The sequence below is a fragment of the Amblyomma mixtum genome, chromosome 2, assembly GCF_055824585.1.
Source record: "Amblyomma mixtum isolate Tamu chromosome 2, ASM5582458v1, whole genome shotgun sequence".
NCBI lineage: Eukaryota > Metazoa > Arthropoda > Arachnida > Ixodida > Ixodidae > Amblyomma > Amblyomma mixtum.
This window is the reverse complement of record NC_143013.1, coordinates 38,025,746-38,050,958: the sequence shown is the minus strand read 5'-3', so window position 1 is coordinate 38,050,958 and position 25,213 is coordinate 38,025,746. Positions and strand designations below refer to the sequence as shown.

The following is a 25,213-nucleotide window of genomic DNA, read 5'->3' as shown; positions in this document are numbered from 1 at the left end:
TAAGACGGCATTATGTGAAGCATATGCGCCTAAGGAAGGGGGCCTAGCAAACAGGCTACATAGTAGAGGAGAGACGCAGAAGTGTGCCGTGGTGATGGTAGTAGATCTTAATACATAAGATATGAGCATGCACAATGTATTTTAGATGTAAATGAAGTGCTATCTCAATAACGAAAAAAAGTCTTCATACCCAAGCCTTCCACAAATTCCATTGCTTTTGCACTTTAATATATAAATAAAACAAGAAAGTGGGCGTCGACGACCTAATAGATGAAGTTTTATACTTTCATTAGATATACGAATCGGCTGGCATGGCTTTTAACATACGCTGGAGCCGTCTCGTTGGCGTCGCATCTTTTCAGAGGCGCGCTGTCGTCGAAGTAGCGGCCGGTGCTTCTGAGAGAGTTTATGTAGGCCAAGTCTGTTTTTTCGGCGATGTCTCCCCACCGTATGCCGTCGTCCCGCTGGGCGGCTGCGAGCTTCACCTGCGTCATGGCGTGCCGACAGGTTACAGAAAAATACATAACAAAAATAAAAACTGACCGCATCTACACCGTGCTGCGTAGTGCTCAAAATTCAGTGACATTTGAATGCCGGTCCTCGTTGGAGCAGCCAAACTTAATGTGCGCATTCGCATTTGTCACGATGTTGGAATTAGTTTTAAATGCTATATATTTAATTAGTTTAAATGCTATATGCGATGTTGGAATTAGTTTTATATGCTCTTAAGGCTAGCTAGCATATCGTCGCGTTTTTGTTTTTGTTTTTCTCCTTACTTTACGTGCATCCTTCAAAGGTGCTGCAATATATTTTATATTTTACATGCGTTTTTTCTGCACCTCAAGGAAGCAGTCGTTGGCTACTTTGCGTTCTTATTGCTTCTGCATATAAACCCGTTCTATATAAGGAAACAAAATTGGTAGTGGTTTAACGTAGTTAAACGCAATAAACAAGCGAAAGCACGTGTTCATTTTTCAATTTGACTGGACCCTTAACCTCCTCCTTAAGGGTTTGACTTTACAGTTTTAGTCGGTTAATGCCCATATATGTAAAATTGGCCATTCTCTAGTTAACAGTCATAGATGGCGGCGAGTCCTTGTACCACTACCAGCGCAGTGGCGCAGCGGTTAAGCGATGCGCCACTGCGCTGGCAGGTGGCTCTTTCTATCGCAGCCACCGGTAGCGATTGAGCCACCCATATTGCTCTTCCCGAGCCACCTCTCGCGAAACTGGCGCGACACTCCTCCAAACTTACCCGAACTTACCCGAGTAACTGCCCGACATTACCAGGGTAACTCGGCTACCGGAGTAAGCTCGGCTAGTAACTCGGGTTGCTAGGCAACGGCACAAGATCGAAAGAGCGTACGTACACACGGTGACAAGACTCTTGGTCGGTGTTGATGGGCGTATGAGTGCCTTCGCACTAAAAGAAAATATTTGTGTGCACACACTACGACAACAATATACGTGTTTTCATGCTAGCTCACCTGTATGCCACGGGCGTCGAAGCACCACGAACAGTGCCACCCAGAGTATCGCGGTGGGGCACCCTGTATGATCCACTTTTGGTCCAACGTCCTCGCCTTGGAAGGGTTTTTGTGCTTTAAGGCATCCACTCGACGTACTTGCAAGGAGTTGTTTCTGTAGACCTCACGTAAAAAAGACACCGTGCACACACCTCCAACGTCGACAGGTTCTCGATTCTCCCAGAAGAATCCGTACAGAAACCAGCGCAGGCGCATGCCTATCGGCTCACCGAACCCATCGTTGTGTTTCAGGAATAGCAAGATGTCACGGCTCGGTATTTCGTCGGCGTCGAGTATCATGAAGAGGTCGTCATCCCGGAGATTTTTCAGCCGGCGCTGACCCTCATGCCAAATGGAAGTTCGAAAGTAGTTTTCTGGCGCCCAAGGATTCCCATCTTCGTAGTTGTAGAAGCCCACGGCTATGGGGACAATCTTGTGTGCATACTCGCTTAAGAAGCCAGTCCTCATGTTCGATCGAAGGTGTAGCGGCTTAGTCGAGCCGAAGTAAGTGTAGTTCGATTCGACGACGACGTAGTGGTCGACAGCATCGCCGAGCTCTTTCACCCGTATTTCTAAAAGGTCCAGTTCGTGATTAAACACCAGTCCGTTGATGATGGCACGCGGTGTTGAACGGCGCTTTATTAAGCCTTTTGCGTACCAGTCTTTGAAGGCTTCCGAGGACCACACAGCATCGGGAATGGAACAGTCACCGCCGTTCCAACCAGTTCTGCAGGCGCACGTCTGATTTACAGCCCCGGACAGCGTTCCATACGGAAAGCATTGAACTTCTGCAGGACCAGCTTTGCCAACTTCCACCAGCTGATTAGATGGCGTGGTGATTATTCTCGTCGAGTTCTTGTTAGGTTCACTAGAAGCAGACGGGCTACTGGCTCCTGTGGAATCAGCAATCATGTCTGCAGCACTAGGCGTTTGATGTTTCGTCCGCATTGTTCCTTTGGGATGGACGATGAAGTAGTATATCCCACCAGGAATTAGGCTAAGTGCAGAAAACAAAGCGAAGATTGTGGTGCGTTTCGGAGACATGCCGCCGAGAAGAGGTCTGATGGGCACAAATCCTGAGGTACAGCCTTCTTTTTACGTATTTACACGAAACAACGAGGATGTGAGCAGCTGCCTAAGAGGTGTAGTATACTGCCTTGTGGGCACTGGCTCGTGGTTAAGTTAACAATACAATCCACACTTTCTGAATATCGCAGCGATACGATTGATTCGGAACAGACGTGGCGACGGACGTATTGCTTAGCCTTTCGTTATGAAAGGAGGCGATTGCGCCATTTTGCCTCACGGCCACATGGTACGTGTCTTGCACAAAAAAAGCACAATGTTTTCTTGCTCGTGAAATGGGCATGTGTTGAGAGTGGCTTCTTGCAGTTGGTCTGTTGCTTGTCTTGAAAAACCTGTTTCGAAGAAATGCATTGAAACAGTTTTTTTTAGTTTAAAATAAAAAAAGCTAATACCTTGTATCCTATTAGCCCTGAAATACTTAAAAATAGCCCGAAATAGGCTCACTCTAAATTTTATAAGCTCTTGCTTTCCTCTGCTTACACATTTACTAGAAACTTTGTATTAGGGTAGTCGCGTCTCTGATTGCGATGTTCTATTGCACTAGCATCATCAAGGACCATTGGTAGTTTTTGCATTTTAAACTGAATAATAGTCTTCCCTTTTGTCTGCAGTGCTCTCACCTGCGCAAAATAAGTATTTTCCTAGTCTCACCACTGTGTCGTGAGTCGTGACTGCACGTCATTTCCTCAGATAATTTTGGTGCAGAGGGCACTGAAATACAAACCGAACGGTAGCAATACACGCTGAGCGAAGCGTTTACAATCTCCTGTACAATGTTGTCCGCTGGAAACACTAAAGCTTCGACGCATTTCTAGCCCACCGCGATGACTTTTCAGACCACCCTCAGAAGCTACATTTATAGATACAAGTTTCGATGTCAGGTGGCGAAAACAGCATACGCGGAAGAAAAACTATAGAAGCTACAAAAGGTACAGAAATCCAAGTTAGACAATAACAGCCCAACAAAATTCCCAATAAAACACGGAAAGCCGCGAACAGTTTTTCTGCTCTCATATTTATCTTCCAGGAAACAATAATTGGCTTCTTGCCATCCACGCTAGTATGTCACCGTCTGAAGCTTTACAGCTGCTTTCTTCTAAGCATGAAGCATCGTGCAAGGCAAGAAGTCTGGCTAGTTGGTTCTTGGAATCAGCCATGTAAGGGTCTTGTTAAGGCCCTTATAGGTCCCCTTCTTTCACGTAATAAAACTAGTTGGAAGTCTGCGCTTTGTGTGTTCCTGTTCGTGCCTCTTCTTCTTGCCCTGTCGTCCTCACGCAGTTTTATTACGACTGATGAAACATCATTTATTGCGTAAGTGGAAACGGTTATTTGCCCTGAACTTTTAAAACCCTAATTACTGCATTTACTTTTTTAATTGCGCGTTGTGTGAACGCTATCAATTATGGCATACATACAAAACAGTCTTGCTTTAGATGCACCAAACATTAAAATAAATTTTGGCGTCACATCTACATCATTCGTCCTGGCGACCACTCGGAAACAGTCGATTTCTTTTTATTATTCAGTAATGAAAGTAAATTTTTTTGAATTAAACACTCTAGTTAAACGACAAAATTGACTTCCAAGAACGAGGCCCGGAATTGATATAACCGATAGTAATTATTTCGAAAATTTGAGAAAAGCGCGTGCACCAACTTATTTTCAAACTACACAGTGCTCCAAGCCGATACAAACCAGCCAAAAGGGCACCGGTGACGTCGATTGCTGTACCACCGCCTCTGTCAAGCTACTGTCGCCATCCACAACGAGAAACTATTTTCAGCTACTGCGAATGCCTCAGTACAAGGGTGGTCTCTAGCTGTCTTCATGTGTACATTGGAAGAAACCGCGCGCCAGAAGCGTCGCCATTGCATGCTTTCCAAACAGTGTTCAGTGAATCTATTATTGTCTGCCAAATAGATGGAATACTGCGCGTCTCCCTTCGTCTCGGGCACTGTATAGTTTCATTTGTCTGCCAAAATTACTTCGACGAGAAATCCACGACATATTCTACTTCTCTGCCGAAGCAGTGATGGCGTAGAACGGCGTGAACATTGCGTAATTGGCCACACAGAGAAACTAATGCCTTGAAGACCAACTCTACGCCGCTACGCCAACTCTACGCCGACGGAGAGATCGTCGATGCAAGTTTTCAGCCGAGTTGCTTCGACTCTTTCATTGACGTCTCCCCTAAAGCACCGAACCCAGTCTCGCATGGAGCGTTTTTTTTTTTTTTTTGCACGTGAAAACGCGCCATTCGTGAAACGCACGCAGCCTACCTCCACACTTGCGCCATCGCGGGCGCTATAACCACCCATGATAGTGCAAGTTCGCTCTCAAAGCCTTGTGCGTTTCCCACGTGATGCGTTTTCGAGTGCAAAAAACTCTCCAAGCGTGCCAGGTTTAAGCCACTGCTTTGAACGCAGATTTTGAAGCTGACGTGGCCGCAGTCTTCGCAGTGACGCCTGAAGCCAGCGCGCTTAAAGCCGTGTTCTTTACCTGAAGAAACCAGACAAGTGCGCATAAATCGCTCAATAAGCGATGCATACGTCGGGGCATCAGGGGTTAAGCGACACGGATATTCAACGGTGCCCATAAAGCTCTGTAGCTTTGCTCCTATCGAAAAGAAAAAAAGACGGCTTTCTTTACAAACGCAATGTGATGAAGCCGATATTCTTTGCCCGCAGTGGTGGCGCAGTGGCTAAGGCGCTCTGTCGTTGAGCACGAAGTTCAGGGGTCAAATCTAGGATGCGATGTACGCACCGGATCAAGAACTGCAAATGAATCTGCAGCCCTCTACTAGTGCGTCTCTCACAGCGCATGTGCAGCTGAGGAACTTTAAACGACACATTCCATGTTTTCAAACACACTACCGTGCCATTCCACACAATATCGTGCCCTCCATGCTCAATTTTGCTGTAATTCTGTCGCCGTCCTTCATAACCATTTATTGGTGAGTTAACGAAACGTCTTTGGATCACCATGGTTATGGTGACTACCACACAAAACAATAGTTTGTCTATCGAAGTGCTGTGCGGGCTATTGAACGACCGAATTTTCGCTTCGCATTCCTTCAAGACTTCAGAGGTCAGCTCCCGATCAGTGTTCTCTCAGAGGAACATGTTTTCACCACCACGGATCGTCTACGCATGCGCACCCACTTGTTTTCCACTAACTGAAAGGTAACCGGGCCGGACGCGGGGCAAGATGCGGTAGTAACGTGCAATAATCGCCTCGACATCAGCAATTAACGCCCCCAGATTTGTTTTAAGCGCATTTTTGAAGAACGAATTTTGCGCTGCTGAGCCTGCTAGCGTGGATGATATGCAGGCAAGGATCGTTCCCACATGCTGGTTTATGGGCTTTAACGTCCCAAAGCGACTAAGGCTATGAGAGACGCCGTAGTGGAGGGCTCCGGAAATTTCGACCACCTGGGGTTCTTTAACGTGCACTGACATCGCACAGTACACGGGCCTCTAGAATTTCTCCTCCAAAGAAATTCTAGCCGCCGCGGCCGGGATCGAACCCGCGTCTTTCGGGTCAGCAGCCGAGCACCATAACCGCTAAGCCACCGCGGCGGCTTCCCACATGCGTAGAGACTTTGAACATGGAATGCCAGAGTATTACAGTCGATGTGGGATCAGGTGTTGGGTTTCATCATTGACGGAGGGCTCCTTGAGCATCTGGACTAATCTCCTTGAAGCGCACTTTGAGAGGTAAATTTCCTGACATGATTACTTGTAGTTTACAACAAAGAAGTCTATGTTTTTCACACTTGTTATGGTGCAGTTATAAGGGGGCAAAGGCAATGAAATTGCCGATTGCAGCGTCACTTCATCGTTATCTTGCTGTGCAAATACAGTACAGAATGCTGGCAAGCATGAATCTTAAAATTCCAGTGGTATCATTACGTATTGTAATGTTTACGTGTTGTGGTGTTTAACTCACCTTGAACGAGCACATTCGACGATTATTTTAGAAGCAACATGGCACATTACTTTCGGTTTGGTTTGGTTTATGGGGTTTAACGTCCCAAATCGACTCGGGCTATGAGGGACACCGTAGTGAAGGACTCCGGAAATTTCTACCACCTGGTGTTCTTTAACGTGCACTGACATCGCACAGTACACGGGCCTCTAGAATTTCGCCTCCATAGAACTTCAACCGCCGCGGCCTGGAGCGCACCCGCCTCTTTCAGGTCAGCAGCCGGCACCATAACCACTGAGCCACCGCGGCGGCCTGGCACATTACTTTCACTGACCGTCGAAAGAAATGCAATACGCTGGCCAAGAATAAAAAAAGCGCCTGCGCTACGGTTCACGCATTCCAGAATAAAATCAAGACGTATGGATTGAAAACTAACTCGGTAAACTCGGCAGCAGTTCCCTTCCTGGTAATTAGTAGCAGTTTGAATATACTTACGCCGGCTCCTCTATGTGTCATGAAAGGCATGAACCATAGGAAATGTCGAAGTCAATGACAGAGCACATCTACCGGCTCCGATGCATGGGTGAAGACAAGATGCTGAAGACGAAGGCGTGCCTAGCCGGTGGCAGCAGCTATGAACAATGGTCTGGCTCCGCGGATGACGTAGCAACGTGACGTTGTGCGGGGCGGAGAAAGAGGGTTGTTGCTTGAAGCACCATGAAATGTCAAAACTAATTGGTGCTCGAGTACTGCATGCTTCTCTTCCCTACGGCTCACCCTCACAGAATAATTATAAAAATGTCAGGCTGCTTACCTGCCAACCTTTTTGTGATTCCTAAAATTAGAGATGAAAGAGTAAAATATTTCTGGTATTTGCGTAATTGTATCGAAATTTCGGCTTCTTTACGAAGGGCCGCTTAGCTCACTGATGCTACCACTTAATCGAAGGTAGATCAGCTGGAGCTGCCTTTTCATAAAACGTAGTACCACGAAAGAAAATCGGTCCTTTATTTTCAAAACTATTTGTACCTCGGGAACAGATCTAAACGTACATGGTCAGATTTGAAACGAATCGTCTAGTTTTTGCTTGAAAACTTGAGGCATTATGCTATATGTCTTTTTTTCTTATGCCTGCAACTTGTCAGCATATAATATACAATGACACTGATCACCTCAGCGATATACAAGTAAGAGCAACAACGATGGGCTTTCAAGTCTCCTGGTGTCCTGTCAACTCCATCACGAAATCCAATTCTAAGAAACAAAATTCTTACTGCGGCCTATAGCAAAGGTGGGGCAATGGGGGCTCGTTACGGCATACATATCAAGGAAAGCAGCAGACATCGAAACCTAGGAAAACTTAGAGGAGAGTTTCTACTTTTTTGTCGTTGATTTGTTAAAATTAAGTAAATTGATGATTTTTTCGTAAAAGATAACTGATTAAAAATTAGAAGAAAAGTCAGACGTCGTGGGTTCAGATCCTGTCGGAGACCGCTGCTTATCTTACCTTATGTTATTAATCAGTTACTTTCACATAAAAACAGTTTACCCTCCAAATTTTTATTAGAACATTTATTAATTTTTATTACATTTTAAATCGTTATTGAAATAGAAAGAACAATTCATGTGTATTTTCCCGGTTTCAGTTACTGTTCCTAGCTTCCTTCATGCCTGCGCTATATATGCATTCTTTCGACTTTCATTAAACTCGAAGGTTTCCTGACATTGCATATTTCACCATTCACGCGAAGAGCCATGCTAGATATCACAACTGACTTCACGCAAGTATCTGCGAGCACAACGCTTTTTGCCACGGAAGACAGTGCGCTGCGTCGGCAAAGTTAAGTACAAAGAGTCTAAGAAAAGGAAACGCTTGAACTTGCCTTTCAAAGTAGCCTCCTATGGGTGCCCTTAAGTCAGCAGCGCTGATGTGAATGCACGTTCGACGCACAGCAGTTTGCACTAAGTAGAGCTGGTTGGCGCGGCTGCGTCCTGACATTGTTTAATCGGTGCGCCGCATTCACTTCCGATAGCCTTGGCATTAAGAGCGGAGCACAGCTGGCGACGAAAGGGAAAAGTAAACATGTCAGCCGTTGATAAGCCACGTTTAGACAACCTTAAGTGGCTTAGGTCGTCGAACAACCCAGCGCAGAGGGCGTTTCCCAGCAAATGTGCTCACTTAATGTAGGCATAATAAAACGTTCTTTCTTTTTTGGATGTGCTGCCTCGTATTTGAAACCAACGTAAAGCGGCTATAAAAATTGAAAACCCAGAAGCCACGTGCAATTTTTATTCTAAAAAATCGTTTCGCTTTAGCAGAGCATACGCAGGCCTCAAGAAAGCCAGCAGGTATTACAACGTGAGATAAGAAGTGCTCATTTTGTGCAAGCATGCTCAAAGTTTCGCACAAACCGTCACAGTCATTGGAAGCTCATTGGCAACCGTCTCGTCCTGTTCGTTCCTTCCTTATGTCTGCTGTCTTTTCATTATCCTAATCATCATCAGCCTGGCTATGCGCACTGCAGTTCAAAGGCCTCTCCCATATCTCTTCAATTAACTGTTTCCTCTGCCAGCTGCGGCCGCTTATCACCAGAAACTTCTTAATCTCATCCGCCCACCGTACTTCCTGCCGCCTCCTACTACACTATTGAAGAAGCGTAGCTTGTTGGGCCAGTTGGTGCATGATATGTAGAAAACCAGCGAAAAGGACGCATTCACAAGAAGGAGAAGTACAGAGGACAACGCTGGAGCGTTGTCCTGTGTACTTCTCCTCCTTGTGAATGCGTCCTTTTCGCTGGTTTTCTACATACTCCTACTACACTTGCCTTCTTTCCGAATTCATTCTGTTACCCTTAACGACCATCGCTTATCTTGTTTTCGCATTGCATTCCTTGCCCAGGCCCATTTCTTCTCGATTTTAGCCATGATGTCATTAACCCACGTTGGTTCCCTGACACACTCTGATATCTTCCTGTCTCTTACCGTTACATTTATCGTTTTTCTTTCCATAGCTCGCTGCGTTGTCCTCAGTTTAAGTTGACCACTTTTCGTTAGCCTCTACGTTTTGTGCCCCATAGGTGAGTTCCTGGAAGTTACAGCTGTTATGCACTTTTCTTTTGAAGGATAATGGTAAACTGCGATCCATGACCTCAGAGAACCTGCCAAATGCGCTCCATCGCATTCTTATTCTCCTTATTTTACTCTCGCGGTCCAGATCTGCGTTCACTACCTGCCCAAAGTAGACGTATTTCCTTGCCGCTTCAAGCGCCTCGCTATTAATCATAAGCTTCTGTTTATTTCGGAGACTGTTGTACATTAATTTACACACCGCGCCGTGTTAACTTTCAAGTGGTAACAACAAAATACCTTAATTTTTTAAATAAACCGTCCAGGGATGCCGGTATCACTTTCTGTGAGGATGCACGTGATACTCGTAACCGAGAATAGATGGATAATAGTGAGGGAAATCGAAAATCTCACCGGGACTGCCTCGAAGAACATAACGCTAACCTCATTTTCCCGACAATTGCTAATTACGGCCCTGGCTACCTAATATAAAGAAGCACGCCAATCGCAAGTAGAAGAGTGCAAAATTCGACTAAAACAAAAATCACTGCTAACTGTAGCGCACGTAGAAAAAGGTGCAAGTTCGATAGTCACCTAATATTTACGCAGTACCTGTAGTGATTAAGTTAGCATATTCTACCGTGACTATTGCAACAACTTGAAAGCTACTTCAAGAGCAACTTGAAAGCTACTTCAAGAGCAACTTGAAAGCTACTTCAAGAGCAACTTGAAAGCTACTTCAAGAGCAACTTGAAACTGAAATAACATTCTACTTGAATAAAAAGCAGCTACGTACTCTATTCTTTGCGGTACTCTTGATGCCGGACCGCTAGTATAGAAGTCGGTGTATCCACACGCGCTGACATTTCTTCGGCAGCGGAGCTCCTCTTCTGTGCGCCGAAGAAATCGTACAATGCTCTTTTACGACACCGACTTCTTCTGTATCGTTCGTTATTTCTTGACCTTTACGCTTTCTGACCGCCCCACCTGCGTCATCTGTAGTGGCGGCAAAGTGCATGCATTGTTACGGGCTGCGAAATAGGTCGGTCACATGACTTGCTGAATGTGAAAACGTGTACTCTTGCGGACATAGGCAACTGGAAGCTCCAATAGACAAACGTTTTCGGCCGGTATAACATTGCGGTGCAGGATGACGTCTTTGTAACGATGCTGAAAATGCATACCTTGTCTTTCGAGACACCTGTTTCTAGTGAAGCGTGTGTTTAGTTTCCTATCGCCGAATATCCAAATAGGGGGAAAGCCTGAACAGCTTATATTTTAGTCGCCAGAAGCAGGGATGTCAATGGCACTCAAGCGATCAGCGATGACATGTACAGAATGTTTGAGCCAAAGCTTTTTAAACAGTGGTAAGCTGAAGATAAGTGAAACGAACGGAATATTTTTTGTCATGGTGCGATTCAACTCGGGGTATTTTTTTAAATTATGCTTTATCAGTGACTTAGGTAATAGTGATCATGCAAAATTTACAATATTCATTTTAAGCTCCAAAGCGTTTGAAGAAGATGGAGAGGGAGTTTCAAAAACCGATGATTCAATTTTGTAAGCACTGTACCTTCAGAGTGGTCTTGTTTTAGTGTATTTGAAGAAAGCCCGCAAAATATAAAAGAAGATTGTGGTCTAGTCCGTACTACTCCTGCGCTAAAGCAAGGAATGAATGCATGTGTTCGGCAAACAAACCTTCATGCACCGGTTTCGTACCGCTTGGCTTTGGTACAGTCTCCCAGGACGGCTACCAAGCGGTGTATGCTTCTGTCGCGGCGCCCTCAGCTGCGGCCCTACCCGATCGGGAACCCGATTTTAGTCCGATCTGCGCCATCAAAGATAATATATCATACTATCAAGGTAGTCATCGCCTTTACCCTAGTGATTCAAAACTAACGATAGTACTATCGATACTATCGATAGTTCATTCACTATCGAACTATCGATAGTAAAAAAGATTATCGAGAGTACTATCAATAGTTAGTACTTTCGATAGTATTATCGATAGTACTATCGATAGTACTTTCGATAGTTCTATTGATAGTACAATCGATATCCGTATCGATACTGCTTGCTATATATGGTACTATAGATTCTATAAAATCAACCATGCGTACCCACTGCATCCTAAACTTGGTTTCCCGAGTGTGTGGTATGGAGGTGATGGTATGATTATCTGACAGGACTCGCCGGTTTTCGAGGCCTACGCGTCACCGAGCTCTGCAGACGTTCCCTACGTAAAGTTGCTGGATAAAATGTTAGCGTGCGAATGTCCTAGTTGCGAAGCATGCGTGGGAAAAGCATTTCTGCAGGGCTTACGTCAGCAAGACGACGTCTGCTGTCCACGATGGTGTCGTGTAAGCCAGGACAATTTGTGCTGTTTGTTCTTTCATCGGATGCAGTTCCAGGCATTTTTCCGAGCTGTCCCTGTCCAAGTGTCCAAGAACATCGCGCAGGTGTGGATGCATTCCAAGCTGCAGACGCGCTTCTGTCTGAAGGTGCTTAAACCATCGAAAAAGGATGCGCCCAGACAGAACAGACAACAGCACAGGACAGTGGCTGGAATAACAACAGAAAATTTCACTAAAAACAGACGAGCCCGTAACATCCACTCATGCGCCATGCCATAAGAGCTCTGCTGCTGGCAGTAATAATGCCAGCTCTTGAAGCATGCCGATCTACGCTCGCCTAACCGTCTTTTATTCTCCCTCACCCTGTACCGAGTCCGCCTGCGCCTCGCCATTGACTGAGTACGGCCACGTGGGCAAAGCGGTGAACACGTGCACTTCGTTTCTGTTTATTTCTTTATTTACCTCCAATCGCACCTCGTGAAGGAATATGCTGGACGCCATATTTGATGCTGGGGTGAAGCACGGCAACAGTGTCTGCGATGTTTCAGCGGTTTACACCGCAGTTGTGCTCCTTGTCGATACCCTCGGCTTGAGACTTTGGATTGCTGAGTGCTGCGTTTGGATGCCGGAAATGGGAGAAGCATTTCGCCATGTCTTTCGGCGAACGAAGTGCGCGACAGAAGGTGTGTCTGCGCCGTATTGACCGTGCGCAATGCAACCCGCCGCGAACGACTCGTGTGTGGGAGGTAAGTGTACGCCTTTTCCAGACACATTTGATAAGATTGCGCTGAAACTCGTTCTTGCCTTTGCTTTCAGTGCTGCGCTTTCAATCATTTCATCGCAGTGAACTGCCCTCTGCCTTTTCCTGTAAGCAGCCAAGACTGTGCGCATCAGGGGCGAAGGCAGAAACGGAAAAGTAGACAGAAGAGCAGGGGTTAGACCGATTTAAATGCTTTGAGAAATTTACCTGAACGGCCGTCAGGTACAAAAGTGCTTGAAATCGGCAGTTGATGAATGACATCTGATAACTCTCCTAACGTTAAAGGGCCATCTAATACATTTGTTAGGTTGGGGCAACCAAAAGGAAATAAAAATAATATGCCCCCGCCTGCACCGCTTAAGCACAACAGGCTCAACCCAATTGGAAAATAAAAGAGGAGGCCCGTAGGCAAAACATATTTTCGCCACCCTTGGGTGGAAAAATAAAATAATAGGGAAAATGCTACATCAGCGACCCAGAACCGAGGAAGCGGGCCCGGGGAGACTCCCCTGATCTCCCCTGGGAAGTAGCGGAAAGGATGGGATAAATGGATGGGAAATTGGACGTTGGATTGGGTTGTGGAAATTAGGTGGGATTGGGGACAGCAGGATTTTGACCAGATTTGGCTTGATTTGATCCTGAGTTCCTTTTCAGGCCTCCTTGAAGGGCGAGCACTCAGTACACCAATAGTGGGCCCTCGGCGTCGAACGTACTCCCACACCACAGAGAACGTTTTGCCGGCGATCTCCGACCGTCCGAGACAGAGAAAATCCTACAGGGGCTCGACTAGGATCCCCTCCCCCAAGCCAGGTTCCGCCACCCCGACCCACTCACAGTACTAAGAGACAGATATTTCGCAGCACTCGTTCGGTACTTCGGCTCTTACTCCTGCAGTACTCGCACACGCTGCAGCCATCCTTTCACGGTTTTCGCGGCGATCGAGACCGATCACCCTGGCAGAATATGTGAAACTTCAATCCATACTCCCACTCTTTCATGGTTGAAGTCTCGGTTGATGTCCGCAGTGACAACACGTGCTACCACAAGGTATATCTGCACGAGCCCGGGCAGTGTGCACTCATTCTCTGATAGAGGTATTATAGTAAAACACGTTGTCGGGCTAATTTCTGCATTGCATTAAGGAAAAAAGCATCAGCCGAAAGAAGACGCACACAGGAAACTGGGACGACGACAAGACAGAGGCTGGACTACAAACTGTTTATTCAACAGATTGTGGCTCAACCATGTACAGGGCACTCAGTCACATGACCTTCGCACAATCACCATCCCACTCTGCCATCTATCGTGGAGCAAATATAATAAAATAATAATAATAAGTTAGGAAGACCGCATTTACCTTTTATCCTCCATGGGTAACTCACAGCTTCCGTTGCTTATAATTCCAATGCAGAAAGCATTGGCAATAAAAGGTTATCATTTAAAAAGCAAACACAATAACAATGAAACAACAAAAAGCAAAAAAAAAACCCACTTTCAGCGCCATCAAACGAAACTTCAAGCAGAACTGAATTTCATTCTTCGAAGGAAAGGTAACTTTCTTTCATCGAAGGGCAACAGAGCAAGTACTAAACCATGCGTCACCTTTCTTTGGATTCGGAAAGTATTTCACGGGGCTTCTTATCGCGACTCCTGCCCAGAATCTTGACACTATATCAAGCACCGGCTAACATTTCCACATTCTGCAGTGAAGGGGCAAATTCGAGTCATTTCTCTTTTCTAACGATTTATGGTGCTCTGATGCCTTATAGCTGATACAACGACTCGCTTGGCCTATAGGCCCCTCCACATTTCAGTGGTATTGCTAGCGCAACACCAACCGCACAGTTCACAAAGGGTTCGCGATGCCTCTTCTCGCACTGAGGCGTCATTCGCCCGATACGAGCGCACAATCCACTGAGTGGATTATTCTTTAGCGCTGAACAAAACACCTTTGTAGGCGATGCATGTTGCCTTGCAACTCATTTTTCTGGATGCGTGAATTAACTGCCCGCTCGTAGTGTACAGTCGTGAAAAATATGAGTAGGGAACACAGTTGTAGCATTCATTTATTAATTACTCCGTTATTATTTGTGACAGGCGCAGTTTTTCTCTCTCTTTAACTAGTTTTCGTCTGCGCCTACAATATCCCAATGTCGTTGTGCAATTTAGTAGAGAAATAACCAAGAAATTTGCAATTTTCTGCGTTAAGTTTGTTCCCTCTCATATTTTTCACGACTGTACATGTGGATTAGGCTTCAAGCACCGACGGGCTCTGTCGGTCTGTGTAGCTCCTGTCCGGAATGTTTCACAGCTGATCGCTGAGAATTCTTCGACTGGCTGTAGCGTAGTAACCACATTGAAGGCACGAGGTAAACAATAAACGAATTAGTATGTTTATCGCGCTCGCGACGCAGTAATCTTTCAAGATTTTCGCCAGTTTTGTTTTTTAGATTCTCCAGGATTTTCTAGTAGACAGATCTGGTGGAAATAGTATTTTTTTTTCCATACGGCTGTGCCACTAGGCAGAGACATAGTCCAGCAGGATGCGTTGTCGGGCAAGTTGGTTCATATTGTATTAGAAAGATGGGATGCGCACATGGAACAATCACAAGAAAGAGGACGGGACAGGCGCCAACTAGCAACTGAGGTTTATTCAAGGAATCGACATTCATACATAAGCATGTCAGCACTGGCAACAAAGGGCATCAAAGCCAGATAGGGCGGATAAAAAAACGAGATAGAAACACTAGGTGGATTCAGGTCATCATGTTTTCGAGGGAACGTGCCTCTCTATTATAATGTTTGATTGACGTGTCACTGATGCAATCTTTTCCTTTCTTTTTGATGAAATATGCCTCGAGAAGTTCCCGTGCTTTTTCGTTACGGCACTTGCGTAGAATCTTGACTTGTGTCAGGAGAGGCATGCATTTGTGTTCTGAGCAATGTAACGGTAACTGACGCTGCTCCTTGCTTTCAGTGGAGCTTTCGTGCTCACGAGTACGGATATTGATACAGCGGCCTGTCTGTCCTATGTAAACCTTGCCACATGTTAATGGAATCGGATATATTAGGTCAACTTGGCAGTCCACATAGCGGTTCTTATGTTTCACGCCGCCCTCATTTTTCATCTTTCTGGAAGCATGTCTTCCGATGCGGGCACACAGGTGACTCAGCTTGCAGGGTGCCGAGAAAACGAGTGGGACGCCGTGCTTGTTACCCACTTTCTGGATTCCCTGATGTGGTTGTGCTGGCAGTGGTTGAAACGCTGGTAAAGAAGTTGAAAGCTCCTCTGAATGTAAAAACTGATATGTCTAACCAATCTAGGAGGCCAGTAATGATTCCGTACGTTCACAGGACCGCACACAAAATTATCAGCGCCGCTGTTTGCTTCCATCATTTTGTTTTTTGTTTTTTTTTCTTTATTGTGTCACGGATTCTCTCCGTGTAGGGGGCAGAGGTAAAGGCAAAATGCCTGACAGAGCCTCTGCGCCCCCACAGTTCAAGGCAGCATAACGTGTCATTTACACACATATTTAGATGTGTTGTCTGTGCTTATACACCGAAATATTCAAGCTGCATTATATTCATCTGGTTTCTGTTCCTTGCTTGTGTTATTGTGCTCTATTAAGACTGCGTGCATTGTTTCCCGCCCTGCTAAAATATACTGCGTGGATTGCAGTATTTATAGATAAGTAAACAAAAAATGAAACAAACAAAGAAACGAATAAATAAATAAATTCTCAATTGTAAGTGGCGTTAATGAGCTTGACTGGGTATTTTTTTTTTCTCGCATTCTTCAAACGTGTGTTGTGTTGTTTGTTCGCCGAATATCAAGGAGTGTTATGTGATTAAGAAACGGGCGTCCCTCAAAGCCTATGTTTTGCTCCAGGGCGTTAACCCACAATTCGCGATTGACTTCAATTTTAAGCCAGAATTCGCATTTCCTCTTTGTAGCCCACGATTTTTGGCTCTTTTTTTTAAATCGCATATTGCCACGCAGCTAATAAAAAATTATAAGACCACTTGCAACTTGGCGTTTCAAGAGCACTTTTGTTTTCATCGAAAAATAAATTTGAGCACGCGTATGCCTTAATGAGCTATAAGAAACAGTTTTGAATGAAATTTACAGCGTCCGCTGAACCACGAATGGTTTATTTAAGCAGAAAGAGCAGCGGAAAGACCACAGGCCGCCTTGTTTAGATAGCCGGTGTAGATGTACCTGTTTTTGGGCCCGGTTGCTGTTAAGGAACCGGATAGACTTCGTCGCTGTGTACGGGATTAAGATAACAAATGGTCAGCACACAGAGAGAGTGCCCTGTGACCTTTATTAGCAGAAAACAAAGTTTGCGTGTCACACTCGGTGCGTATTTCGGCAGGCTGCTTTCTACACCTGAAAGTGGGTCTTCCTTATCCTGACTTTATGTAGAACGTTGGGGTTGAGCGGCGCAATATATCTTGTGACTACGGAGGTGAGGTTAATCACTTGTCTCAAAATAATTTATTCTGTGCAGTTAAACGGAGGTCGATACATTGTAACCAAGGCAAAATTCAGTAAAAGCTAGTCATCGTTTAATTTGTTGGTTTATGGAGTTTAACGTCCCAGAGCGACTAAGGCTATGAGAGACTAGTGGAGGGCTCCGAATAACTTCGACCACTTGGGGTTATTCTTTAACGAGCACTGACATCGCGCAGTACGTGGGCCTCTAACATTTCGCCTCGTTCGAAATGCGACCGCCGCGGCCGGGATCGAACCCACGTCGAAACAGTGATCTGTTTTAGCAAGATATCATAATTGCGAATAATCACAACCACCGGTAATATTTTGACGTGCTTGTTGACGAAGGGTGCTTTAATAAAAAGTGCGAAGACAGACAAGGCCACACAAGCTGGGGTAGCAAAGGCGACAGATTCCACACGGCGCGAGCCCTACTTCGTCGTCGTCAGCATCTATGCGCCACCTGGCTATGCTAGGTAGCAATATACATTACTGTTGTGTCTTGCGCGTAGACGCGTAGACGGGGGACAAACGAACCGCTCAGCCAGTGCGCGATTCCCGCCGCGGTGTTGTGTTCGGGTTGCGCGTGTGAACGAAGGGCCGACGAACCTCTCGATGTTCCCTTCCTCCTTTCCCCCCAGCCCTCTCCTGTCTGCACCGGCCAGCCGTGTCTGAGCGGCCGCCACCGCGCACCGCTTGAGTCGAGTTCTAATAAATAGTTCTTGTGTTCGCAAACGCCTTGTTGTTCAAGCCAACGGCGGACATAACAATTACCACGAGCACCAATTGTGCCCTCACTCACCGCGAATATTCTGCATTGCTTCGTCAAGTCTGTGCTTAAGAAAGGCATCAACAGAGTATATTTATTTCAGATAAAAAAAAAATATGTCCCACAGCAAATTGTAGGTAATCATGTAATAATTCTATTTGAGAGCTGGTAATCAATTGAATGCAGATATAGAACCGTAACTAGAAATCTCTGTTACAGAATGAAAGTAAGGTCCCTTGAAGAATGTGTTGTAATTTGCTTGCAATATTTTCAGTAATTGTCGGCTAGGTACGTAAATATACCAGTTATAACTGCTACAACTGAGCACGTGTTGTCTCATGGTGAATTAGGGTGTTACGTAACCAGCTCGTAAGATATCTCCGCTTTTGATAACATTGAATCACAAAGAAATGCTGCTTTGTTACTTTGGTAAATAGCTCTTTGAAAGCGCCTAAATTGAAAGCTTATCATTCTGATATGCGACAGTTCTGGCTAGTACTCAGCGCTAGCGAAGAGTGAAAGGCGGGTAAACGAGAGTTGAGAATAGAAAGCAGGAGGGCTGATACTGGAGAGGCAAGTTTAGATTTAGAACTACAGCCTACGACCGATCACTTGATACTTCACTTTAAATAAAATAAAACCAGTATATATAGTGGAAGGACCTTTTATTGGTTATGTTCGTATTCACTGCAGCTCGATCCACTTACAAACAAGAAGTAATATCGCTCAGTGGTCGATGGCTTAGCGTTCGCGAGGCATGAATCGCGTCAAAGCACGAATCGCATCATTTACTCACGCGAGTGAACGTATAAAAATGCTAGACAGCGTTTACCGGTCCATGTAAAGGATATAAGCAGTCATTTTTATGCAACAATGCAGCCCGTTAGTACTTAAAGTCGTAGTTGTTTTGAACAACCCCACAATACTGATCTGTCACGTTTGGTGGCTTTTACTAGATAACGTACGCTGGATCATGAAAGACAGTTGGGCACGGGATTTAGTTATAACTCAAAATAGAGTTGAAATTTTAGCTGAACACCTTTAACGGCATCACATTTATTGTTTTCACATGTAGCTTGAGAGAACAGAAATTTTATCTTCGAGGCAGCGCTGACGCATTGGGATCTCTGTTCCTGGCATATACATCTGGAAATGAACTGATTTCCTGTATTTCAGTGAAAATAATAAACATTCAGTTCAGCTTAATTTTGTGTGTAATTGACCTAACTTGAATGACCAACCGTATGACAAAAACATTAACTAAAAACTTTCGGGTAATGTGCACAGTGTCAAAATTTTTTAGCTCAGTTCTAGTAGCAATCTTTTAATACAGTTTGAGCTGTTCTTGCTTTGGCCGCATAAGCCCATAAATATTGAACATTTTTAGCAGAAAACAACTTGAAATGCAACAAAAAGCCTAAAATAAGAATTTTAATTCAAACAGCGCTACCACGTCAGTCACATTTGTGCATAATTTTGGCCCACCATATATTGCGGGTGGCTTCTTCCAGAGACCACCATAGCGCACGAACAGTGACAAATCTAGGGCATCATGAGATATCGAAACCGATTCAAATTTGTCCTGACGTAGGACGGAGCAGCTTCGTAAGCGTTACAATTCTTGAGTGGAGAGCTGTCGTCGAAGTAGTGTCCAGTCTTCCTTAGAGAGTCGATGTAGGCAAGGTCGGTTTTTTCCACATAGTCTCCCCACCGTATTCCGTCGTCTTTCTGCGCGGCCAAGAGCTTAACCTGTAAGTTTGAGAGGTACGCTTTTTTAGGATTGATTGGGCATACTGCTGAAACGTCTCGCTACTGCGAATTTCTTACCAAACGTCACCATCAGAGCTAGTTCACTCTGCAACTATACAGGCAGCACAAATGTGATAAACGAAGGTTACGAAGGTGAAGCGAACGAAGGGGGTCGTGGCCACAGGCCATTTGTCATTGTCAGCGAAATAATTACGCAGGAGGGCCATTTCCATCAATAATTCTGTGTCATTAAATGTTTTGAGGTGCTGAATGTGAGGTAGTTTTCACGGCAACATTTTACGCCTTGAATTCAGGTGCATTTCCAGACATTGTAAAACGCCATCTTAATAAAAAAAAAAAACATGCTTGAATCGTCGATTAGAATATTATTAAAACAGGTAGTATAATCTCATAAAAAGTGCTAATCTAAACGAGTAAAAGTGTGGAATTTACTTCCTCGGTGTTCAAGAGGTAGTTAAGCAAACCTTATTGTGTGAGCATACACGCTGGAATGACGTGACAGGTAAGAAAAGGGGGATTTATCTCTAAACTTATGAAAGTTTGGAGATAAATGGTTTCATATCTGAGCAGCACAAAAGTACGTGGACATTAACAACACCACACGTACAGTCACTGTCTTTCAGTTGAGTGTTTTTGGAACAATGAAACAATCAGATATGCACAAGGAAAACCAAAGAAAGAACAAAATCGAGAAAACAGGCAAACAGCGTAGGCGACGTTTGTGGTGAGCGAAGTCGAGTTAAAAAAATCTGAGCTCATTTTCTCGAACACAAAGATCATAGTCCTTTGCTATCTGGAAAGCTCTCGGTTTTTAACGGGTGCGTTGATTCGTGTGTTTCATGAGCCTAGGCGTGCAGCGGAATCGCGGCCACAGCCACTGCAGCGACAGTGAATTGATAAATGTGAGCTCGGCGGTACCTTTTCGAAAATGAAAAGACTCTCAAACGAACATTATCGACTTGATAAACGACTGTCATAACACACTGTGGGAAACCGGCCTTTTGTGGATCGGGCGAGGTCTCATTAACCTCACACTACCTTCTGTATGCTTAATCTAACACATGTTGCTCCGTCCACCACTGCCGCTCTCGGCTCTTTGTATGGTCACAGAATTGCTGCCCAGCTTATTCATGGAAAAAAAAAAAAACAATACCGACCTCGTACCTCCGACTGACCTTCTTGTAAGGTGTTTGCCACGTGCAGATAAGGGCCGGCCACAGCATTTTTGGACTTGTCGGAAGCGGCGTCTTCGGGAGTTATTTGTGTGCCTAAATGCGTTTTATATGTATTTTTAAAGCAAGTATTAAGAGGCGCTTGCAAGGGCGCTGAGAGAACCCAGCTGACCACAGTCTGCCAGCCTACCACTATCTGCATGAAACTGGCGCGCACTTATCGCGTAATTGATCTGGACAGGGCAGAATGCAAACGTAACTTCTAAAACAAGCTTCAGGCGATCTTGGAGTGAGCAAAACTCAATTTCAGCGGGGAGTTTGACCGATCACGGGAGGTTGGTCTAGCCCACATGATTGGCACCCGATATAAGTTCGGGGAGTTGTTTTTGAGAGATTGAAGCATAAAATTAAGGCCGCAACTTCTCTCGTTTAAAAGGATTTGAAAACGCGTACCATAGGGCAAATGCACTCCTTCTGAACAAACCTCAGCAACGAATCGCCAACATAACAAAATATGTCAGCCACCAAGACCCATAACAAGGTCGTGATCAGTTGTGGACAAGATAATGTCACCAATTAAGGGCGCCAGCCTTAAACTAATGAAAACTCCGCGTTTTTTGGACCTGCACTTTGACTCCCTATGCCACATACTTAGATCGAATGTAAACCGGCAAGAGTTACGCAGAGAATTCAACCGAAATTCCAGATATTCCTGAAGGCGCATTCATCAGTGTCCAGAATTATCGTGACCTTCAATTACTCTGAACAGCACTTCATTAAGAAGAGAACAGAGCAAAAGCTTACTTATACGTGTACTCAGATTCTTATTTTATGTACTTTCAACTCCGGCCAAAATAGGCAAATAAGGAAGGAGACGTTCACGCATATGAGTTTTTGACGCTGGCATGATTGCTTGCCGTACATTAAAACTGAGTGAGCCCACAACATCGGTTGTGGATACAATAATCTACAGTTATTCGTAGTTATGCATAGTTAAGAAATTCAAAATTACCCAACACTCGTTTTATAAAAAGATTTAAGAGACAAAAAAACTGACAGAAAAGTCCTGGCCATGAACAAAATAATCTGCAGGCTCAAGTGTAGGGCATAGATAGCCTTTTCTGGACTACAAAGATAAGGACACGCAGGATTCTGAGCCGTCGCCTAAGTGACGATGACGCCATACAACAGCAAATATGTCTATCTGTTCCGAAGTGGCTTATATATAAGTAAAGCGAGGTACCTCTCGTTTCAAGACACTCAAGATGCTTTTCTGTCGCTTTAATGGTCGACACGTGCCGCCAGACATGGCTGTATTTTTTGCTTTTGTTCCCTTTTGTATTTTTTCTACACGAGAACTAACCGAAGAAAAAAGTAGAACAAAAATAAAAGGAGATCAAGCCCCGACAAAAGATATGTCAGCCTGTCTCCTGCTCCCGAATTTCTTCGTTCCGCTGTTACCGTCCGGGTATACGGTAAAAAAAAAAGAAAAGAAAACTTTGTCTGTGCTGGATCCGCGCCCGAAATGTGTATTCTTACTACTCGCGCCTCTTATGGCTTGAACGGCAATCCGATCTAATACCTTTGGAACAGCAACTAATAAAGGTGCACTACGTCTCGTACGCCGGACCGCAGCGCAAAGTAGTGGTCACTGAATGTCTGTACTTGCTGAGCCCTGTCCCCACTTCCTAGGTAAACAGCGACTTCAGTAAGTTTCTTTAGGCCTTTTCCTATGCAACGGGAGGAAAGGGGGAGAATAAGTCAGCTTGCGCGGGTATTAAACCTAGTGTGGTAGCATTTGTTAATAAGGCAGCCGCCGCCATAGCTTTTTTTTCTGCCGCGATGCTGCGAATTTTTTTCTTCTTGAGTTTACTTATATCGCTGCGCAACAGGCTGGAAATATGGCCCACAGCCACCGTCTATCGTCAGTGACCTCCGACGAGTTTCAGCGCTTTAACAATGACTACCCAGTCTACATCTACGGTGTGCAGCTGTCTGATAGCGGCGTTGAAACGGATCTTGCTTTCTTCATATTTTACACCATGTTAGATAAATGCGCTTCAGCCAGCCGGAGAGTACAGGCAGATGTTTCTTGCAACAGTGGTTCACCATGCGGACAGACCAGGTTTTACCTTGGTTCCATAAATAATTGCATATTTCCACACAATAGCTCAGAAATCGTCGGTTTACTGCGAACTACGAGCGTAATGTAGCTACTGTAACCATTGGCTATGCATCGTTAAGCCATAAACCTGGGGTATCCGCGCTAGTTAACGCGGTCTCACAATGTCAAAGCAGCCTTCAAGTGCACACAATAAGCGTTCTGTACCTGTATGCCGCGAGCATCGAAGCACCACGAGCAGTGCCACCCGGCGTAGCGTGGCCACGTTCCTTCTATGAGCCACGGTAGCTGGAACGTCCCCGTGTGAGGCAGTATCCTCGGAGAGTACTCATCCATTCTACGAAGGCGCGCCAAGTCGTTCTGGTACAGTTTGCGCAGGAAGGCCACCGTGCACACAGCTCCCACTTCCGTCTGCTTCTCCATCTCCCAGAAGAAGCCGTACAAGAACCAACGCAAGCGCAGTGCGATCGGCTCACCGTAACCATCGTGGTGCTTCAGGAAAAGCAACACGTCGCGGCTGGGTACCTCGTCGGCGTCGGCTAGCATCACGAGGTCGTCATCTCGTACGTTTTTGAGCCGCCGCTCACCCTCTAGCCACAGCGTAGTGCGTAAGTAGTTCTCCGGCGCCCAGGGGTCGTTGTGGTCGTAATTCCGGTCACCCACGACCACAGGGATGATCTTGCTCGCGTCGTCGCGAAGAAATCCGGCAGTCAGGTTAGACTGAAAGTGGGCCGGCTTCGACTCGCCGAAGAAGTTGAAGCTGGACTCGCACACGATGTAGTAGTCGACAGCGTCACCAACCTCTCTAACTCGTATCTCGAAAAGGTCGATCTCGTGGTTGATCACGACGCCACTGAATATACTGCGCGGCCTGGAGCGACGTGTTATGAGACCCTGAGAGTACCATGCCTGAAATTTCTTGGTCGACCACAAGGCTTCGGGAATTGAGCAGTCGGCCCCATGCCAGCCGTTGCGGCAAACGCACATCTTCTGCTGTAGTTGGGGGACAGTTCCTTCAAGAAAGCAGTCGGCGCGCTTCCAAGCAGTCTCTGTCGTGATCGCCACCACACTCCCGTTTAAAGACGCATTGAATGGTTTCAAGCTTGTAGCTGGGCCGAGGATGTGGTCTTTCCCCTCCGGTGTTTCGTTAACCCCAGTCTGGTTGAAAGGCTTCAAGGTAGCTGGGCCGAGGATGTGGTCTTTCCTCTCCGGTGCTTCGTTAACCCCAGTCTGGTTCCTCTGCACGCCATGGCTTGTCGCTTGAGGGCGCAAGAAGCGAAAGGTATGGATGAAAACTACTGTAGCAAGGATAACAAACATGCACCACACCAATACAAATCGCTGGAGCCGCCGAGACATGGCTATGTGCGGCGCACGTGAAGTAACAGAGAAGGTAGCTTGATACATAACGTCACATTTTCACTGCTTGGCTCCCACTTCCTGCACAGCCTGTTTTCGCGAATCGAAAGGGCGCATGCAGCAGCTGCGTCTCCGACCTGAACCCTCGTGACCTCGTGAAACCGAAGTACTGCACTCTGTGTCGTGCGCGCTTTACGGTTCTGCGTGCAATACGTCAAGGGGCGCAGTGGTGAGGCTAAACCAAGGCACACCGTACGTAGGTACACATACTGTCGAAAAAAAAAGAACTGTTAACGTAACGTTTGACTCAGGATTGATCTTGATGGGTCATGGCTGTAATGGCGTGGCCAGAGGAATATTGATAAAAAAAGGCTTTTCTTAACAGAGGAATATGCATATGAATATCACCTGTCTATTTTTTCCTTATTTTTTTTTTCAGAAAACAGTACAACATGCATCGCGTTCTCACTGTTTGACAGCTGAGTGTAAACCCCTACATGCGCGAAATAACAAACGAAGGAAGTGAGACAGTCAAGCAATCATTTTTATTCAGAACGCCATGCCTGGCACTCTAGAATTGCATCGACTCCTCCTTTAATTACTAGCTTATCATAATTCTATGAAATTAGAAGGAGTTTTAGGAGGTGTTAGTATCTTTCTGGTGGTCGAAAGAACTGTAAGCAGATACCCAACTGAATAGGACAAGAGTCAGTCCGAAAATATGATTAAATTTTCCGCCGTCCTAACACAGCGACTATTTTTCCGTATTATTTTCAAGTCGCCTGTTGCCGCGATAGAACTTGCCTC

The 25,213-nt window shown here is 45.4% G+C and overlaps 2 protein-coding genes across 2 annotated transcripts; both read right to left on the bottom strand.

Annotated features, from left to right (window-relative positions):
• Positions 1-213: 213 nt before the first annotated feature.
• Positions 214-2,935, bottom strand: LOC149359017 (beta-1,4-mannosyl-glycoprotein 4-beta-N-acetylglucosaminyltransferase-like). Its single transcript, XM_089568971.1, has 2 exons — positions 1,488-2,935; positions 214-485 (listed from the first exon to the last, which is right to left on the bottom strand). Exons 1-2 carry the CDS (start codon positions 2,568-2,570, stop codon positions 279-281), a joined length of 1,290 nt encoding a protein of 429 aa, XP_089425097.1. The 5' UTR covers positions 2,571-2,935; the 3' UTR covers positions 214-278.
• Positions 2,936-19,525: 16,590 nt separating this feature from the next.
• LOC149359016 (beta-1,4-mannosyl-glycoprotein 4-beta-N-acetylglucosaminyltransferase-like) lies at positions 19,526-24,073 on the bottom strand. The gene is made up of 2 exons (XM_089568970.1): positions 23,255-24,073; positions 19,526-19,732 (listed from the first exon to the last, which is right to left on the bottom strand). The coding sequence occupies exons 1-2, from the start codon at positions 24,032-24,034 to the stop codon at positions 19,526-19,528; spliced, it is 987 nt and encodes a 328-aa protein (XP_089425096.1). The 5' UTR covers positions 24,035-24,073.
• Positions 24,074-25,213: the final 1,140 nt, after the last annotated feature.

Excerpts from the sequence above, each read along its gene's own strand:
- LOC149359017 (XM_089568971.1), bottom strand. The coding sequence starts at position 2,570 with ATGTCTCCGAAACGCACCACAATCTTCGCTTTGTTTTCTGCACTTAGC. Across the intron at positions 486-1,487 it reads TCGACGCCCGTGGCATACAG|GTGAAGCTCGCAGCCGCCCA; the intron begins GTGAGCTAGCAT and ends GCCATGACGCAG.
- LOC149359016 (XM_089568970.1), bottom strand. The coding sequence starts at position 24,034 with ATGTGCGTTTGCCGCAACGGCTGGCATGGGGCCGACTGCTCAATTCCC. Across the intron at positions 19,733-23,254 it reads TCGATGCTCGCGGCATACAG|GTTAAGCTCTTGGCCGCGCA; the intron begins GTACAGAACGCT and ends TCAAACTTACAG.